We start from the raw sequence: 16,440 nt of genomic DNA, 5'->3' as shown, positions 1-16,440 counted from the left end.
CACACATTCCTGTTAGCAGATTTGAGCACTGCGATATATCAGGGTTGGAATCTATTGATCTAACTGCAATGGTGTGCTGCTATGCTTGTTTTAATGCCTTATTTAATATAAAGTGGGGAAAACTTGAAAGTACATTCTCAGTGTTGTTCATATATCTATTGGATTTATATATGTACATATAATATGTTCACTAACATTACTCCAATTTTGACAAAGCTAGCAGTGAAGCTTTTTTGTAGCTGCCTTCCTGCCTAGTATGTAGACAATCTGCACATTCTTTAGTGTGTTTTGTTCACCATTAAATTATGCCATACACTATGTTAAAAAGTGTAGTATCTGTTTAATTATGCTCAGAGAAAGAGCTCTTGTAGGGTCTGAATTTTTACAAAGTCAATTTTTTCCCTTGCTCTGTCAACCACTTTAAAATTTCACCCAGTTAGAATTAGAATACATACAGGCAGCCCATGTCATTTGGTTTTGGCAATTTTGAATTCTCAGCAATACTTACACTGTCACTCCATAATAAATCCATTCTATACTACTTTGCTTTCCATTAACTTCTTTTGTTTAGTAAAGTCTCCCTTTTTTGAGGGGTTAAGGGCTGTTCACTATTTTTAGTTATTTCAGGAGTGGGGAGACTCAGCAACAATAAATACTGACCTTCAACACATGCCCAGTAACAAGAGGTCTGTTCCTAAAAAATGCTTCTACTGGCAGGTTTTGTGGAGCACACGTTACTATACATATTTCAGTACTGAAGATGTTGTACTGATGGATTCACAGTTGACAAAGCAGGCCCATAGCTAGCAAGCACAAATCTACCCCACACAAAGTTCCTTTCATACAATCAAGCTGAATTATTGCTCCTGCCTTGTAGCAGCATGAGCCCAAATCCCATACAAATTGCAACATTTCTTGAACATGGACAGAGAGCCTGTGTTTGTGCAAAGACTGATTACGTGATGGCTCAAAACTTCTACCAGAGCATGTGAAAATGTGCACTCAGTGATGCATTTGTTCTAACGTGTAGTTAAACTGTTTATTCAGATTTCATTTTTTGTGTGCATTTGTTCTATAGCAGGAGTGAAGTCTTTCTCCCCTCCCTTTTGAGTCTTCTGAGCTCTTGATCTATCCATGTTACTAGTGCCTGGGATAGAGAAGAAAAGGTTCAAATTCTGTGCAAGTCCCTCTCAGAGAAGAAGATTCCATAGATCTTCATTGAAAGAACACAGTTCTTTGCCTCATGAGCTCCCACCGCTTTCCTTCTGAATCAATTGTAGCTTTGTCTGATCCCTAAAGTTCTAAATAGAAATCCCAACTCTGTGAGGAGGAGGCTTTAGATACCATAATCCTCACTGAAAGCAAGCCCAACTCTTGCAACTTCTAAGTAAAGTACTGGCATTGCCTTTCTTCTCCTACCTAGAAGCCCAAATCCCACACTAAGCCATCAGATTCCTAGTAAAGTCCTTCCCCCAAACTTCCCTTGTTGCACTATGATTTACTTCACAGTTCCCTTTGTCAGTGAGACTCTTTAGAAAGAGTTTGCCACCATGGAATATCCCTAACTCCTAATCTGATGGATGTCTTCTGGGGAGGTTGTGAGCAGACTACTCCGCTCCCAAGACAGTGTAGAGAGGAACTGGGAGCACAATACACTGACCACACTAGCAAAAGAAAGTGTACCCAAGGTTTTGTTAGACTTTGGTCAGCCAATAACTAGACAGTTGCTGTATGTAGGACTTTTAGCTCTAAAACTTTGCAAGCAGGAGTGTAGTGTTTTTATTAGAAACTATACTCTTCAAGTAGTATGTACTACTGCAGGCGATCTGAGGAATGGAATATACATACATTTAAAGGGAGATGGTTGTGATTTTTAGCTTGTCAACTTTAACAGTGTCTCTTCAGACTGCAAGTAGCAAAGAGATTTAGTAACAAGAAAATAAATATTTCATAAGATGGTTGATGTCACCGGAAGGAGTTGGTTCTACTAGGGGTTTCTTTATTTCACTTACATTTACTGTTATTGTGGGCAAGCTACAGTGTAAGAATAAGTTACCATATCCTGGGCAAAATTCCAGGTTGAGTCGTTGGTGCCACAAATAAGTTATTAGCTCCGAACAAACTCTTGCCAAACCGATTACTGTTTAACTGTAGAGCTGCAAACAAAGTTAACATTTTGATCAACAGTGGAGATTTGGGAAGCAGCTTAAAAAATATCCTGCTCCTTGTGCCCCTCAAAGCATTACACTTCTGACGCACACTTTGAACGAGATAAAGGTAGTTAGCGTTGCAGCATCGTAGGAGCACGGTTAATGGGGGAGATTGGGAGTCAGTAATATAAACCTTGTTTATATTTCCTACACTGCCACTGACTGGCTTTGTGACCTCAGGGAAGTTCCTTAACTTGTGTTCCAGTTTCTCAACCTTTACAATTAGGATACTCTTACCTAGTTCTACAAAAGCTGTGCCCATCCAACGGTCCCCACTCAGAAAGATTTCCCTAGCTGAGAGATGCTGGCCTTTAGTCCTGACTCACTTGTGATAGTGGTAGGCTGTCCCATTGTACACTAGTTTGGATGGATGGTGTGCTGTAATTTGGTACAACTATGCTGCTCCATTTGGCCCGTCCTACACTGGGACGTACCAGTGCCATTCCCTTCTATTCAGGATTGCTGCAGCCCAATTCTGCTGTGTCACTGCCACATGTGGGGTAAAGGGCCTGTTACAGTGGGAATGCAAGAGATGGTTCCATGCTCACATCACTACATGGTGTATGGGCAGCTGCAAGTCTAGTAGGAGTGAGCACACACTGAGATTTGAAGCTGTGCCATAGGTCCTTCCCCTTTAGGGGAGGGGCACACAAGACAACAGTAGCCTGAGTCAGGCTCTGGCTTGGAGCCCAAGGTGTAGCTTGTTGTGCAGTTCCTATGGAGATGGGGGAGTACTGACCCTCATCCAACGCAGCAGTAATTCCAGCCTTCATTGCAGATCTCCAGCGGCTTGTTCAGAAGGAAAAGCAAGACGTATCCTCTCTGGAGGTAAACCATTCAATAGACTATGAACTCCCTGGTTTATGGGAAAAGTGGGTTGCTTTGTATTTTAGTTTTACTGTATTAATGTTAATAGAAAGGGTAGGGAGTAATGTCCTGCAGGCCTGAATCATACAGGCTGCAGAGCAACAGGTGTAAAGATTTCAAAACTAAACCAAAAATGAACATTCTAGGTTTTTCATAATTCCCAGGTACTTTGTGCATGACTGATTTGTAGCAGAGGGTAGAGATCAGAACTTGAAGAGGGCAAGAAGGTTACATTCCTCTGCCAGAGAAATTCTGAGGTATTTTTTAAAATGAAAACGCTCAGAGATGAAAATGCAAATGTAACGTGCAGGCAAGCAGCATGGAGAGACAGGAGATTTCAGCATACCTTTTATAGCACAATTTAAAATACGGACAAAGTGCCATCTCATCAGTGGCTATTCAGTAAAGACCAGACATGGATTCCATAAAGGGAGAGGGGAAGGGGAACTTAAACAGACCTAACATTGAATACAGCAGTACTAGGTCCATAAACCAGAGGAAATCTGGTATCCTCACCATAATAGGTCCCCCTGTTATCAGAGAGGGACCAAGCACTGAATGAGTATGGAGAATAAACTACTCACACACAGAAATGGCAGCTTTCTAGCTTATAGTTGAGATACAGTGGTGGGTAGATGTGGGGGAAGTATGCACCACCATAACCCAACCTGTACCTAGTAAATACTAGGTAAATATTTATTTTGAAAATAAAATTCATTGGTCTCCAAGATTACAGTTCTTGCAGTTTTCATGAGTCCAACATTAATTTTAAAGGTATTAAAAAGGAATGGTGACAAGAGAATAATACAGAAGTAGACTAATTACTCAATTTATAATTTGGCAAGAACAATAGGGCAGCTACCCCTCTCTCTATACAACCCCCCCCCTCCGGGAATTTGTAATGACTAGAAGAAGGCACCCACACAAGAATAGGAGCCATAAGAGTCACACCAGATCATTGGTTCATATGACAGAGGGCAGATTCCCACCTATTGAGGCAACAGAACTTTCTTCGGTAGCTTGGGTTTCTTGGGAAGTCTCCCATCTAGGTTCTTACTGACCAGTCCCAATCTCAGTTATGTGATCTGATGAAATCACAGCTCAAGCATTGGCCTGCTTATGTACACACTGATGCCCTTTACCCAGCTGCCTCATCTAAACAAACAGGTAAGATTGCAAGATATAAGATTGACAGCAAAGTATTTTTAAGACACAAACAATATATAAAATGGGCCTGGATTCAGGCTTCTGGATCTAAATACCCCACTGAGCATAGTGGGCGTTGGGAGTGGGCTTCAGATCTGAATCCAAGTTTGAATTCTACAGTTTGCACCCATCTCTACTAAGAATTAATTAGATCACATATCTCTTTAATTCACTGAATTTCTAGGAGGCTCTAACAAAGCTGGTGTAATCAAGTATCACTAATGCGATGATGACCACAGCTTACGTAACACCAAGTCCCCACACTGTTAAACAATGGCAACTAGAGAGTTTAGGACTCCTTGCAGAAAACACAGTGAAGTCCATCAGAGTGTCTTCCAGTAAAATCCAGACCACTGGGAGCTTGAACACAAGGTTCAGCACTTGGACACCTATCGCAAACAAATCATTCAACAAGCAGGTAAGTTACAGTCTGGTAGAAGTCATTTTTATAGGCTCAACTATCATGAAATGCATTGGTGCAAATTGCCACATATCTTGAAACACCCCCCAACCCCCACTTGCACATGCAATGACAGGAAACATCTTACAATATATGCACTGATGCATGTTCATGTAAATTAGATCAGAAACCAACCTCACATTTTAAAAACATTACATCAACATCTCGTCTTTTAACTGTTGCACCTTTATTTTCTTTGGTCATTTAACAGAAATGGGACAGGGACAGACTGTTATATCTCTGTACTGTTACTGGCACAGTGGGGCTGTGGCTTCTAGGAGCTACTACAAAACAAATAAATACTAAAAATAAAACAATGAACTGCTTCCTCAAGGCAATGTATTTACTGCCATGATGTCTGACAGCAATTACTCCTGTGAGGACCAAGGACTATTCATAGCAATAAGCCCTATGGCCATTAGCAAGCACATGATTGGCTCTATAACAGTAGTCAAGTACAATGGCATTACCCGTCTTTAATTTTTTTTAAATTACAGATTTATGTATTGGTTCAATGTTTTATAAGCAATTTTTCTTTTTCCTTTAATCAAATCAGGTACTGCTCTTAACTAAATGGGACTACATTCCCCAAAAGCCTCATCCCACATGAATTGCACTAGGCTTATATACTCAGAAATTGCTCATTTTACCTGCAGAGGAAAGTATAAAAGACCTTTGCTGAGCAGCAATTGAAGTAGAGAGAGTGAGAGGAAGTGGACTCTATCCTCAGAGAACAATTAAGTTTGATGTCCCTCTTGTACAGGGGTTTTGAACTAATGGAGAGTGTCATTCCCACAGAACCTAGGATCATGGAGAACAAAAATGGATGTCTGCCCTCTGTCAAAAATGTCAGTTTCAAGGACTGTTAGAGAAATACACCAGTCCTTGGCATTGCAGTGATTGCTGCTCTAAAAATGCAGTAACTCTTCGCTTAACGTTGTAGTTATGTTTTTAAAAATGCTACTTTAAGCGAAATGATGTTAAGTGAATCCTATTTCCTCATAAGACGTAATATAAATGGTGGGGGTAGGTTCCAGGGAATTTTTTTTTGCCAGACAAAAGACATTATATACATATACAGTATAAGTTTTTAATATTTTTAAACAATGTAATACTGTACTTACCAATGATGATTGTGAAGCTTGGTTGAGGCAGGGGCGTAGCGGGGTCGGGGCACAGGGGCTTGCCTCGTGCTGCCCACCTGGCGCTCCTGTCAGAGAGCGGGGTTGGGGCGTGGGGGCTTGCTCCGTTCCACCCACCTGGTGCTCTTGCTGGGGAGAGGGGTCAGGTCTGAGCGGAGCAGGCCAAACAACTTTAAAAAGGAACATTGTGAAACTTTAAACGGGTATGTTCTCTAATAGATCAGCAACCTAATAACAAAACAATGTTAACTGGGACAACTTTAAGTGAGGAGTTACTGTACCTAAAATAGGTAGACAGTTTAACCATACATCACAGGGATAAGAACAATGAGTAAGCTTCTCCATAATGATCTGCCCTTTGGACTGCTCATTTTTGTATTACAGTCACTAGTTCCCAGAGGCTCCAACTGAGATCTGGTCTCCATTGGGTTAGGCACAGTTCAGACACTAAGTAAGGGACAGTCCCTTCCTTGAAGACCTTAAACAGGATAGGAAGTGAAACAGGCACAAAGAGATGAAGTGACTTGCCCAGGGTCACACAGCTGATCAGTGGCAGGAGACGTGGTAGGAATACAAGAATATAGATCTCCTGAGTCCCAGGGCTTGTCTACATGGCAAGTTACTGCACGAAAAGCCAGGGTGTGAATCTACAGTTTACCATGCAGTAATGGCCCATGTGATCACTGCTGCAGCACAATGCAAGTCCTAGAGTGTGGCTAGGCGTACTATTACTTGAAAATGTAGCATGCTAAGCTGCACTCCAGGACTTCCACTGCACTGTAACAGTGTTGTTACCCTAAATTTTAGATGCCAGTTAAATTAGCCTACAATAGCACTTCTAATTTAATAAAAGGGTAAAAAGGTTGTGACCAGCCTGAAAGGAATTGCCAGTGTGTTACCAGGGGGCTTGTCTACGACCCACAGAGGGCTCCCTGGAGCAAGCTAATCTTACTAACCACTGAAAGGACACAGGTACAGCCTTCCGCTCAAGGACTGACACACACAAGCAGAAATGATTTTAAAAATAAATAATTCTTATGTTTTCAAAAATAAGTAATTACAGTATTTTTAATTGACGCAAGAAAGAATATATAAAACATTAAAACACAGTAGAATTATATCTAGGAATGAAGCGGCACAACAAAATAAAAGACACAGACTACACAAGATATGTAGCTCATATAACAGTTACAATGTAATAGATTATCTATCTATACTGTACACACACGCGTATGAGGCCCTGTATACATCAAGACTCTAGCCTAAATACTGCAATTCAATAACATATACCTCTACCTTGATATAACACTGTCCTCGGGAGCCGAAAAAATCTTACCACATTATAGGTGAAACTGCATTATATTGAACTTGCTTTGATCCACTGCAGTGCGCAGCCCCGCCCCCTTGGAGCGCTGTTTTACCGCGTTATATTCAAATTCGTGTTATATCGGGTCGCGTTATATCGGGGTAGAGGTGTACTTAATACAACATAATATACATTACCTCTATAAATCATTGCAATATTCTAGTTTTAGAGAGAATTATTTACTTAATATTAATAGTTAACATTTAATACCTTAATATTTAACATCTAACATTTAAGCTTTTAACATCCTGTGAGCTCTGGACAAGCGGTCGCCGCATGGATAGGAGAGATTTCACTCAGAACACAGGCATCCAGCTTTATTTACAGACAGACCCACGCACTCCTTAACAATACATGGAAAAATCAGACTTACACTTGTACCCAAATTCCCTCTGTTTCATCTTAATGGTCCTTCTGATCGGTCTGTAATGATGTTAAGGATTGTCTAGGCCACAATTTTCCTAACTGCTGCTGCTGCTTCAGGTTGCAGGCGTAGGGGCAGTTGCTGCTGGCTGTAGCTGCTGGCAGGGACTGCTGATTGTGCTGCTATGAGAGCTGTTGCTGTGGTGACCTTTAGAGTTGCTGCTGCTGCTGCTTTCCCAAGTGGCTACTTTTTGGAATTTTCTGTTGTTCTTCTCAGGTAGCTTCTGTTCTTCCACAAAGCCTCAAACCCAGGACACTCAGCCTGCTAGCCCTGGGCTTTATATGCTTATTAGCATAATTAGCCCAGCTCAACCAATCAGCTTCTAGATATTAGAATTGCTATTTTTTTTGTCTAGCTCCTCCCCATTATGTCATACTTATTTTAAGCTAGCTAAGCTCCTCTTTCTGACACCATCTTTGGTAGAGCTCCTCCCCTTGAGGTCTTGGGAGAAATGCTGAGTCATTCCCTATGAGTTGCTGGAACTTTCCACACCCTAACCCTGTGTCTTTCATAGAGGATTATTGCATCCGCTATTTTGGATTTCTAACTTTAAACTATCACTATTTACAGTAGTAATAGTAATCTATTTATTTAAAGCCTTAATCTTAAAACTAACTGGTGTTTTATGCCAGTCAAAATATCCTGATACTATCACCATCTTAATTATATCAATGGGGAAGAGGTGACATTTTACAATTTTTAAACCCCTTTTTCATTTTTTCTCTGCTGGTCTCTATCAAAGTGCTGCAAAATTTTTCAAAACAGCTAAAAGCAAAATCTCTTGTTCCAGTGTCTGTGCAGGACATGATTGTGGTGCAATCTGGTATGCTGTTGATCAGGGGTAGGCAACTTATGGCACCTGTGCTGAAGTTGGCTCACGAGCTGATTTTCAGTGGTACTCATACTGCCCAGGTCCTGGCCACCGGTCCGGGGGGCTCTGCATTTTAATTTAATTTTAAATTAAGCTTCTTAAACATTTTAAAAACCTTATTTACTTTACATAAAACAATAGTTTAGTTATATATTATAGACTTATAGAAAGAGACCTTCTAAAAACGTTAAAATGTATTACTGGCATGCGAAACCTTGAATTAGAGTGAATAAATGAAGACTCAGCACACCGCTTCTGAAAGGTTGCCGACACCTGCTGAAGATTCACACTGTGGCATGCCTTGCAGTAACTTGTCATATAGAAAAGCCTCCAATTCATAGGTGATTGAACTACAGGTTCAAGGGGGTACTGCAGCACTCCCGGCTTTAAGGGTTTTCCATCATATACAGGTTTTAGTTTGGTTCAATGGCTGTCAGCACCCCTACTATAAAAATTGTTCCAGCACCTCTGCCCAGTTTAATTTCTATCTACTAGGGTCACACCGCCTCCCTAAGTATCATTATATGTGCATCAGACTTGTAGAGGTCTGCACAGCATACTGAACTAGATATGGAAATACTCTGTTTCCTTTCAGCTCTTTGAGGAAAGAGTTAGTCTCATAAGCCATTGGTTTGATCTGTGGACAGACAAGCAGCGCAAACAATTCCTCCACACAATGTTGATGAGATGCAGTAAATCACAACTGAAGTAAGTTTGTTACAAGGACTAACTTAGTGTTGTCTTTCCAAACAAGCAGGTATGTATGAATATGGATGTCACATAAGACACACAGCAAGCCTATTCTGTAATGAGATTTGCCCAGGGGATCCCTGTACCCTTGTGGAATCCCAGTGAAGGCCTTGAGGATTTAACACTAGTGCCGGTGTCTGCCTAGATGGATCTGATTGGGACCTGAAATTGTATTTTTCTTTTGTAAGAGGGTCCCGTCAGTTTGGTTTAATAAGGACACTGTCAGATTCATAAGACCTAAAAATTAAGATTGTAGCAAAATCGCATGAGAGAGTGTATAAATGTGTGTCTAGTGCAGGCTTGAGGCTCCAGATTCTCCATCTTTTCCCCTTTTCATTGCATCAGTAGGGAAATAAGAAAAAAAACAACCTCTATAGCTTTTCCATCTAGTATTATATATTATTGGCTGAGCCATGTGGTCAGTGCTCTGCAGAACATGCAGCAAACAAGGTTCCTTGCCCAAAGACCTCACAATCTAGGACCTGGATGTTGCAGTTTATAAGGTGGGTGGGCAGACTGCTTTGCCTGTGCAGAGACTCACTGGAATCAGTGTGGTTCCATGTAGGTACAACAACCTGCTCCATGTTATATATTGCAGAATCAGGTCCCAAAGAGTCATCTTTGCAAGGTACTGAACACAAAAAGTTCCCACTAGCTCCTAATGGGAGCAGAGAGAGCTCTGTATCTCACAGGACAAGACCAGGTTTTAGTCAGCTCTTATAAAATAAGGGCCTAATCATGACATCCCTTATATACACTGACTTCTATTGGGCTGTGTGTGAGTAAGGATTTGCAGAGTTGTTTCCTGGCCACTTGTGATGATTAAAAATGAGAGAGATCTTTAACTCTTTCCCTGAATGTCTTGATCCGTTCCCATCCAAACATCTGGATTGATTTATATATTATTCACACAGGCCCAGGATAACAGGCATATTATCTAATAGTTTCTTTACTGGCAAGAGTCATCTCAAACTCCTGACCTACTGGATTACTAATAATAGAAAATGGCTACTACAAATACAAAGGTTTCCAATCTTCTGCAGAGCAATAAAACCAACCTCAGTGAGATAAGGGCCTGGAATAAACGTAATTGGTTCTGTTGAAATGATCACACTCTTGGCATAGTTTTGTTTTGAAAGACATACAGTTCACTAGTTGCAATAATGCAATGTTCCTCTTTACATAAAAGTCTAGATTTGCTCTCAAAATGTTGCATTATGTCACTGAGATGCAACGCTATCAATAGAGAAATGGCCAACTAATTAGACTTAAATGCATCTTTAATCTCTTCCCAATGGGTCCCAAAGCACTTTGCAAATGATGCCCTCATAGGAATCACTTCACTCCTGACAATATTCTTCAAATAGATCTCAGGTTTTCTGAAATGGAAGACCAATAGAGTGACAGAATAGAATCTCAACAGGATTTTAACTACGGTGAATATCTGTCTCTTTACAGATTTACCCAAAACTGGTTTGCAGAGAGGATTCCAGTGACCAAAGTGGATTTCACCAGAGTGCTGCCACGTTTCATATCTCTATACATCTTCTCCTTTCTCAGCCCCAGGGAGCTGTGTGCAGCTGCCCAAGTCAGCTGGCACTGGAAGTTTATAACCGAACAGGTTTGTTCATTGTAGGCCTGGTCCCACTCCCATGGCAATCAAGAAGAATTTTCTTATTGATTTTGATAGGAATAGGACCTGTAACTGGACATTTGCAGTACTTTTAAGGGGTACCACATACATGAAATGGGAAATCTGGAACAGCATATTGTAAATAGCATAATTTGCCAAAGCAATTTTGTATCTTGTACAGCACTCAGATAAATGCTCAATCTTCTGTCTAGCATACCTAATAATAATTAGAAAGATCTTCTGTACCAGAATTTTCAACTCTTTCATGCACTTGACAAAATAACCTTTTAAACTTTGCTCTATTTAATTCACTATAAATTGTTGGAACCAGCTTCATCCAACCCTAGCAAGAACATTTCAATCACTAAGAGCATATTACACATAAAGGCATTTATATTTTCTCTTGTCAGAAACTAATTCTCATTCTATATTTCATTCTGCTGCTTTACTTCTATACTTAACCCTGTTTTGGCTTTGGTCTTTAAATGCACACATCAAGCAACAGGACCCAGTATGTAATTTAGAGCTATGTAGTTAGTTGGATGTCCTAAACTCTGTAATTTATAGAGATTGCTGTGGCCATATGGATATTGATAATGCTAGTGCTTAGCATTTTGGAATATCCACAATACTACTGTTTGTTATGATCTGTCTAAATAGATAGTGTACAGCATAGGCACAATACCATTTATTGAATTAAAATAAAATAAATATTCATCTTCAGAAGCTGCTCAAAGTGGTACAACAATTAGCCTACTCTTTCTGTTCCTCAGTGCCAAATATGACAATCAAGGGGACAAGACAATGCCGTTATTTGCAGATTTCCAGATAATGAAGAATTTTAAAATAGAACAAAAACAAATGCACCTCTCTCATTTGAATTCATTGATTTTATCTGATTATTCATCCTCAGGAACAGTGCTGGCCTCTGCATATAAGAAAATGTTGCAGCAAGCTGTTTGAGACAGAGGGACCATGTATTTTTATTTGTTCTATAAAAGTACTAGGCACTTCATAAAAAAAGAAATCTCACTGTAACATATTTATGGAGGTCTCATGTTTGATTTAGTCTCAGATACTACTGTGAGCAGTGGCAGTATGAAAACCCAAGATTAAATAGAAAGCTTTTTGTCCTCACTTTATTGTCTCTCTTTTACCTCTTTCTTGTCTTAAGGACTGTTTGTGGGTGCCAAAATGTGTTAAGTTTGGATGGTTCCTGCCCTACACTCCAGCAGACAACGAATACAGTGCTTGGAAGCGACATTATATTGCCTGTGCATCAAGCTTAGATTACTTCACCCCAAGAGAAGCCACTGAAATCTATGGGACCCTCAATGAACCAAAACCTGAAAATGAGGAGAAGGAAGAAAGGCTACGCGAAAAATGGCTACGAAAAATTATTCGGGAGAGATTAGCATTACACAAGAGTCAGTGGTATTAAAATAAAGACCTCTTTCTTCTGAAATGAATGTTAAAATAAGAAACACTGTCTTCTGAAAGTGATAAAGCACCTAAAGTATTCAAGTAGTCAAAGACCTTTTCTTTAGGAAAACTTATCTTTGCAGATTTTTTTAAAATTAATTTTTAATATCAAAAGGGTAAGGGCTGAAAATGATAAATATATCAATAGATTTCGTTTCTTCTATATGGTTGTTTAGTCATATTTGATATGCCTGTAGGAAAGGGATAAAAATGTTCAGGCTTAATAGTGTCTAGTGGGGTTTCTAGTACATCTCAGCTGTGGAAATAATAGAAACCTCAAACTGTCAGTGTGTGGTTGAGGACTTAATTTCTTTCCAGTCTGGCACATATTGCTTTCCAATTTAGGAAAATGAAGGTTTGAAAGGAAAATAGACCCAGTACCAGGGTGTCCTGTAGAAATTTTATTTATAGCTACAAATACAGTCAATGCATTAAAGGAATCCTTAGTCAAGTTTAGGTCAAAATGTAGGTTTTGTATAAAATTATTTAAACAAAACTTAAGACTAAGAAATATTTCCATGGAATTCTATGATATATCAGACTTTTATTAAACAGTGCTCAGCATATTGAGATTTTTGTCTACAAGTATAATAATCAGTGTATTTTATATTAATAATAGAATCATTGAATATTAGGGTTGGAAGAGACCTCAGGAGGTCATCTAGTTCAATCCCCTGCTCAAAATCATCCCAGCCAGGGTTTTGTCAAGCCGGGCCTTAAAAACCTCTAAGGATGGAGATTCCACCACCTCCCTAGGTAACCCATTCCAGTGCTTCACCACCCTCCTAGTGAAAAAGTTTTTCCTAATATCCAACCTAAACCTCCCCCACTGCAACTTGAGACCATTACTCCTTGTTCTCTCATCTGCCACCACTGAGACCAGCCTAGCTCCATCCTCTTTGGAACCCTCCTTCAGGTAGTTGAAGGCTGCTAACAAATCCCCCCTCACTCTTCTGCAGACTAAATAACCCCAGTCTCCTCAGCCTCTCCTCATAAGTCATGAGCCCCAGCCCCCTAATCATTTTCATTGCCCTCCGCTGGACTCTCTCCAATTTGTCCACATCCCTTCTGTAGTGGAGGGACCAAAACTGTACTCAATACTCCAGTTGTGGCCTCACCAGTGCCGAATAGAGGGGAATAATCACTTCCCTCGATCTGCTGGCAACGCTCCTATTAATACAGCCCAATATGCCGTTGGCCTTCTGGGCTAATAAGGGCACACTGCTGACTCATATCCAACTTCTTGTCCACTGTAATCCCCAGGTCCTTTTCTGCAGTACTGCTTCTTAGCCAGTTGGTCCACAGCCTGTAGCGGTGCATGGGATTCTTCCTTCATAAGTGCAGGACTCTGCACTTGTCATTGTTGAACCTCACCAGATTTCTTTTGGCCCAATCCTCCAGTTTGTCTAGGTCACTCTGGAACCTATCCCTACCCTTGAGTGTATCTACCTCTCCCCACAGCTTAGTGTCATCTGCAAACTTGCTGAGGGTGCAATCCATTCCATCATCCAGATAATTAATAAAGATGTTGAACAAAACTGGCCGCAGGACCGACCCGTGGGGCACTCCACTTGATACTGGCTGCCAACTAGACATCAAGCTGTTGATCACTACCCGTTAAGCCTGATGATCTAGCCAGCTTTCTATCCACCTTATAGTCCATTCATCCAGCCCATACTTCTTTAACTTGCTGGCAAGAATACTGTGGGAGACCATATCAAAAGCTTTGCTAAAGTCAAGATATATCACATCTACCGCTTTCCCCATATCCACAGAGCCAGTTATCTCATCATAGAAGGCAATCAGGTTGGTCAGGCATGACTTTCCCTTGGTGAATCCATGTTGACTGTTTGGGATCACCTTCTTCTCCTTCAAGTGCTTCAAAATGGATATTAGATATAGATTGTGAATTTTCATTCAGCCAACATGGTTCTCCCCTCTTCATTAATATTTGTTTGAAAGGATGTCACTATTCATATAGTTTTCATGGAGACTACACCTTCGGTGCTGTCAAGTCCCCAAGTTTTCTTTCAAGTCTCATATTTGACATTTTTTCTAAACCGCAGCACCCGGAGTCATGTGATTATGTGAGAATCTCAGTTTTCCTTTTTTAAACAGTAGGCTTCTACTCTTTCTGATTAGAGAGAAAAAACTTGAAAATATGAATCCCAAGTCCTCCAAAATCAGAAGACACATGAAAATAGTCCCCATTTTTTTAAATCTCATGACTGTTAAGACATTCATCTGATTTTTTTAAACTGAACTAATTATTTTTTGAACTAGTCAGTTTGTCAACACTATTTTCATTTCAGTTATTACTACAAGACAACTTCATTTTAGTAGAATGACCAATTCTTAGCCAAAAATGAGGAGGACTTTTCAGGCAGGGTGCTCAGTTTAGATAAAATCTAAAGACTGCCATGTAAAACTAACATGCTAATTTTCATATGGATTATTTCCCTAGTCACAGCATTGTTACTCCTGTTAGTGTGTACTTCCCCATCAGTGGAAACACATGGGGTTAAACAGCAGGGTCTAGTGATGCTTGTTTTTCAGAGGAGTTATTCAAAGCTCGACTGCCTTGGATGAGTGGGACTTGGAGCTCGAGATTCTTAAAATCGCGATTACAGCCAAGTCAGGCGCAGACGATCCAGGACGGGGCTAGACTACAGGCAATTTTGCAACTAATTAAGGTAATTTCCCCCCAAATGTACTTTCTTTTTATCCTTTGAAAATTGCTCTTTTTTTGTGCAAGCATTAAGTGCTGAATCCTGAGATTGGTTGGCAGTGCTAACACAGATCCTGTTTAAATCAGAACTACTTGAAATACATTCCACGTAATTAAAAGCAATTAAAACTCTTAATTGATTTGTGCTTCATGTAATCCCACTGAAGTCAGCACAGAGTATGGTTCACGATTTATTGCGGACCTGATTCTGCCACCCTTAGTCATGCTGAGAAGTGCCTTACTCACTGCGTACTCCCTTTTGACCTCCAACGAGAACTTTGTAAGATACTATGTACCATGAGTAAGGCTGGGACACCAAGACCCTAAGTAATATGTGGACAATGTTTTGTCCGAAATATATATGATAAAGCATAGAGATCCTGTTATACTTGTGTAATTATTAGTTCAGAATGGTGCACGGTGCTACTACATGGCAGGCTTTGTTATAGTAACTACTGGCAAGTGTAAGTGGCTGATCAGCTAGTAGGCTGATGTGAGGGAGCCACTCCTGCAAAGACTTAGGCTCATGAGCAACTGAGGGTATGACTACACTACAAAAAAACCAACCCCCCAAACCCATGGTACAAGTCTTAGAGTACCTGACTCGGGCTCACAGGACTCATGCTGCGAGGCTAAAAATAGCAGTGTAGAAGTTCCTGCTAAGGCTGGATCCCAGCCTCTGAGACCCTCCCCGTCCCTGGGACTCAAAGCCTAGGCTCCAGCCTTAGCAGGAACTTCTACACTGCTATTTTAAGCCCTGTAGTGTAAGCCCTGTGAGCCCAAGTCAGTTGACCCAGGCTCCAAGACTTGCTACCGTGGGATTTTTTTTGCAGTGTAGAGGTTTGACTACTCTGATAGGTAAAGTTACTCATATCTTTATGTCTTTGCAGGATTGGTCTTTGTGTCTACTTTGTGTCTTTTATCTCATAAATAAGACTGATTGGGTGTCAATAAAAAGTCTGAAAAGTCATGGCACAGAATATTTTGCTTCCTCGTTTGCTTATTTTCTACTGGAAAAAGCATTTATAGCCATCACTTATCATTTAAAAATACATTAAGATTTCAAAACACACACAAAAAACACATAAAAAAGAGCTGTTAAAATTGAAAGAAGAGACTTGTAAAACAACTATTTAAAAAAAATTAGAATCCCCTAAAAGTCATGATTTTTGCCATGGAAAGCAGAAGTGACAAACATACAGACTTATTCTTAATACAGTTAATTTCATACTTGACTAAACTGTATTCTGTGATTACAGCTAGATTCAGTCTGTAACCCAACTTGTAAAGCAGTTGAGTAC

The 16,440-nt window shown here is 40.2% G+C and overlaps 1 protein-coding gene across 9 annotated transcripts in view; it reads left to right on the top strand.

The window, feature by feature from the left end:
- The first annotated feature begins 139 nt into the window (after positions 1–139).
- The window catches only part of ECT2L (epithelial cell transforming 2 like), a 63,988-nt gene continuing 47,687 nt past the window's right edge, over positions 140–16,440 (top strand). For 8 of the 9 annotated variants that reach the window (XR_005596312.1, XR_005596311.1, XR_005596314.1 and 5 more), the window contains exons 1-6: positions 140–3,038; positions 4,468–4,701; positions 9,142–9,254; positions 10,755–10,917; positions 12,104–12,356; positions 14,968–15,104. Coding sequence is in view for 5 of the 9 variants with exons in the window: in XM_039530894.1 (XP_039386828.1) it covers positions 4,510–4,701; positions 9,142–9,254; positions 10,755–10,917; positions 12,104–12,356; positions 14,968–15,104 (858 nt within the window). In the remaining 4 variants the exon portion in view is untranslated. The remainder of the gene's footprint in view (positions 3,039–4,467; positions 4,702–9,141; positions 9,255–10,754; positions 10,918–12,103; positions 12,357–14,967; positions 15,105–16,440) is intronic. The other variant, XM_039530895.1, reaches the window with a different exon arrangement.

This window comes from Mauremys reevesii, linkage group 3 (genome assembly GCF_016161935.1).
Source record: "Mauremys reevesii isolate NIE-2019 linkage group 3, ASM1616193v1, whole genome shotgun sequence".
NCBI lineage: Eukaryota > Metazoa > Chordata > Testudines > Geoemydidae > Mauremys > Mauremys reevesii.
This window is presented reverse-complemented; position numbering and strand designations above follow the sequence as displayed.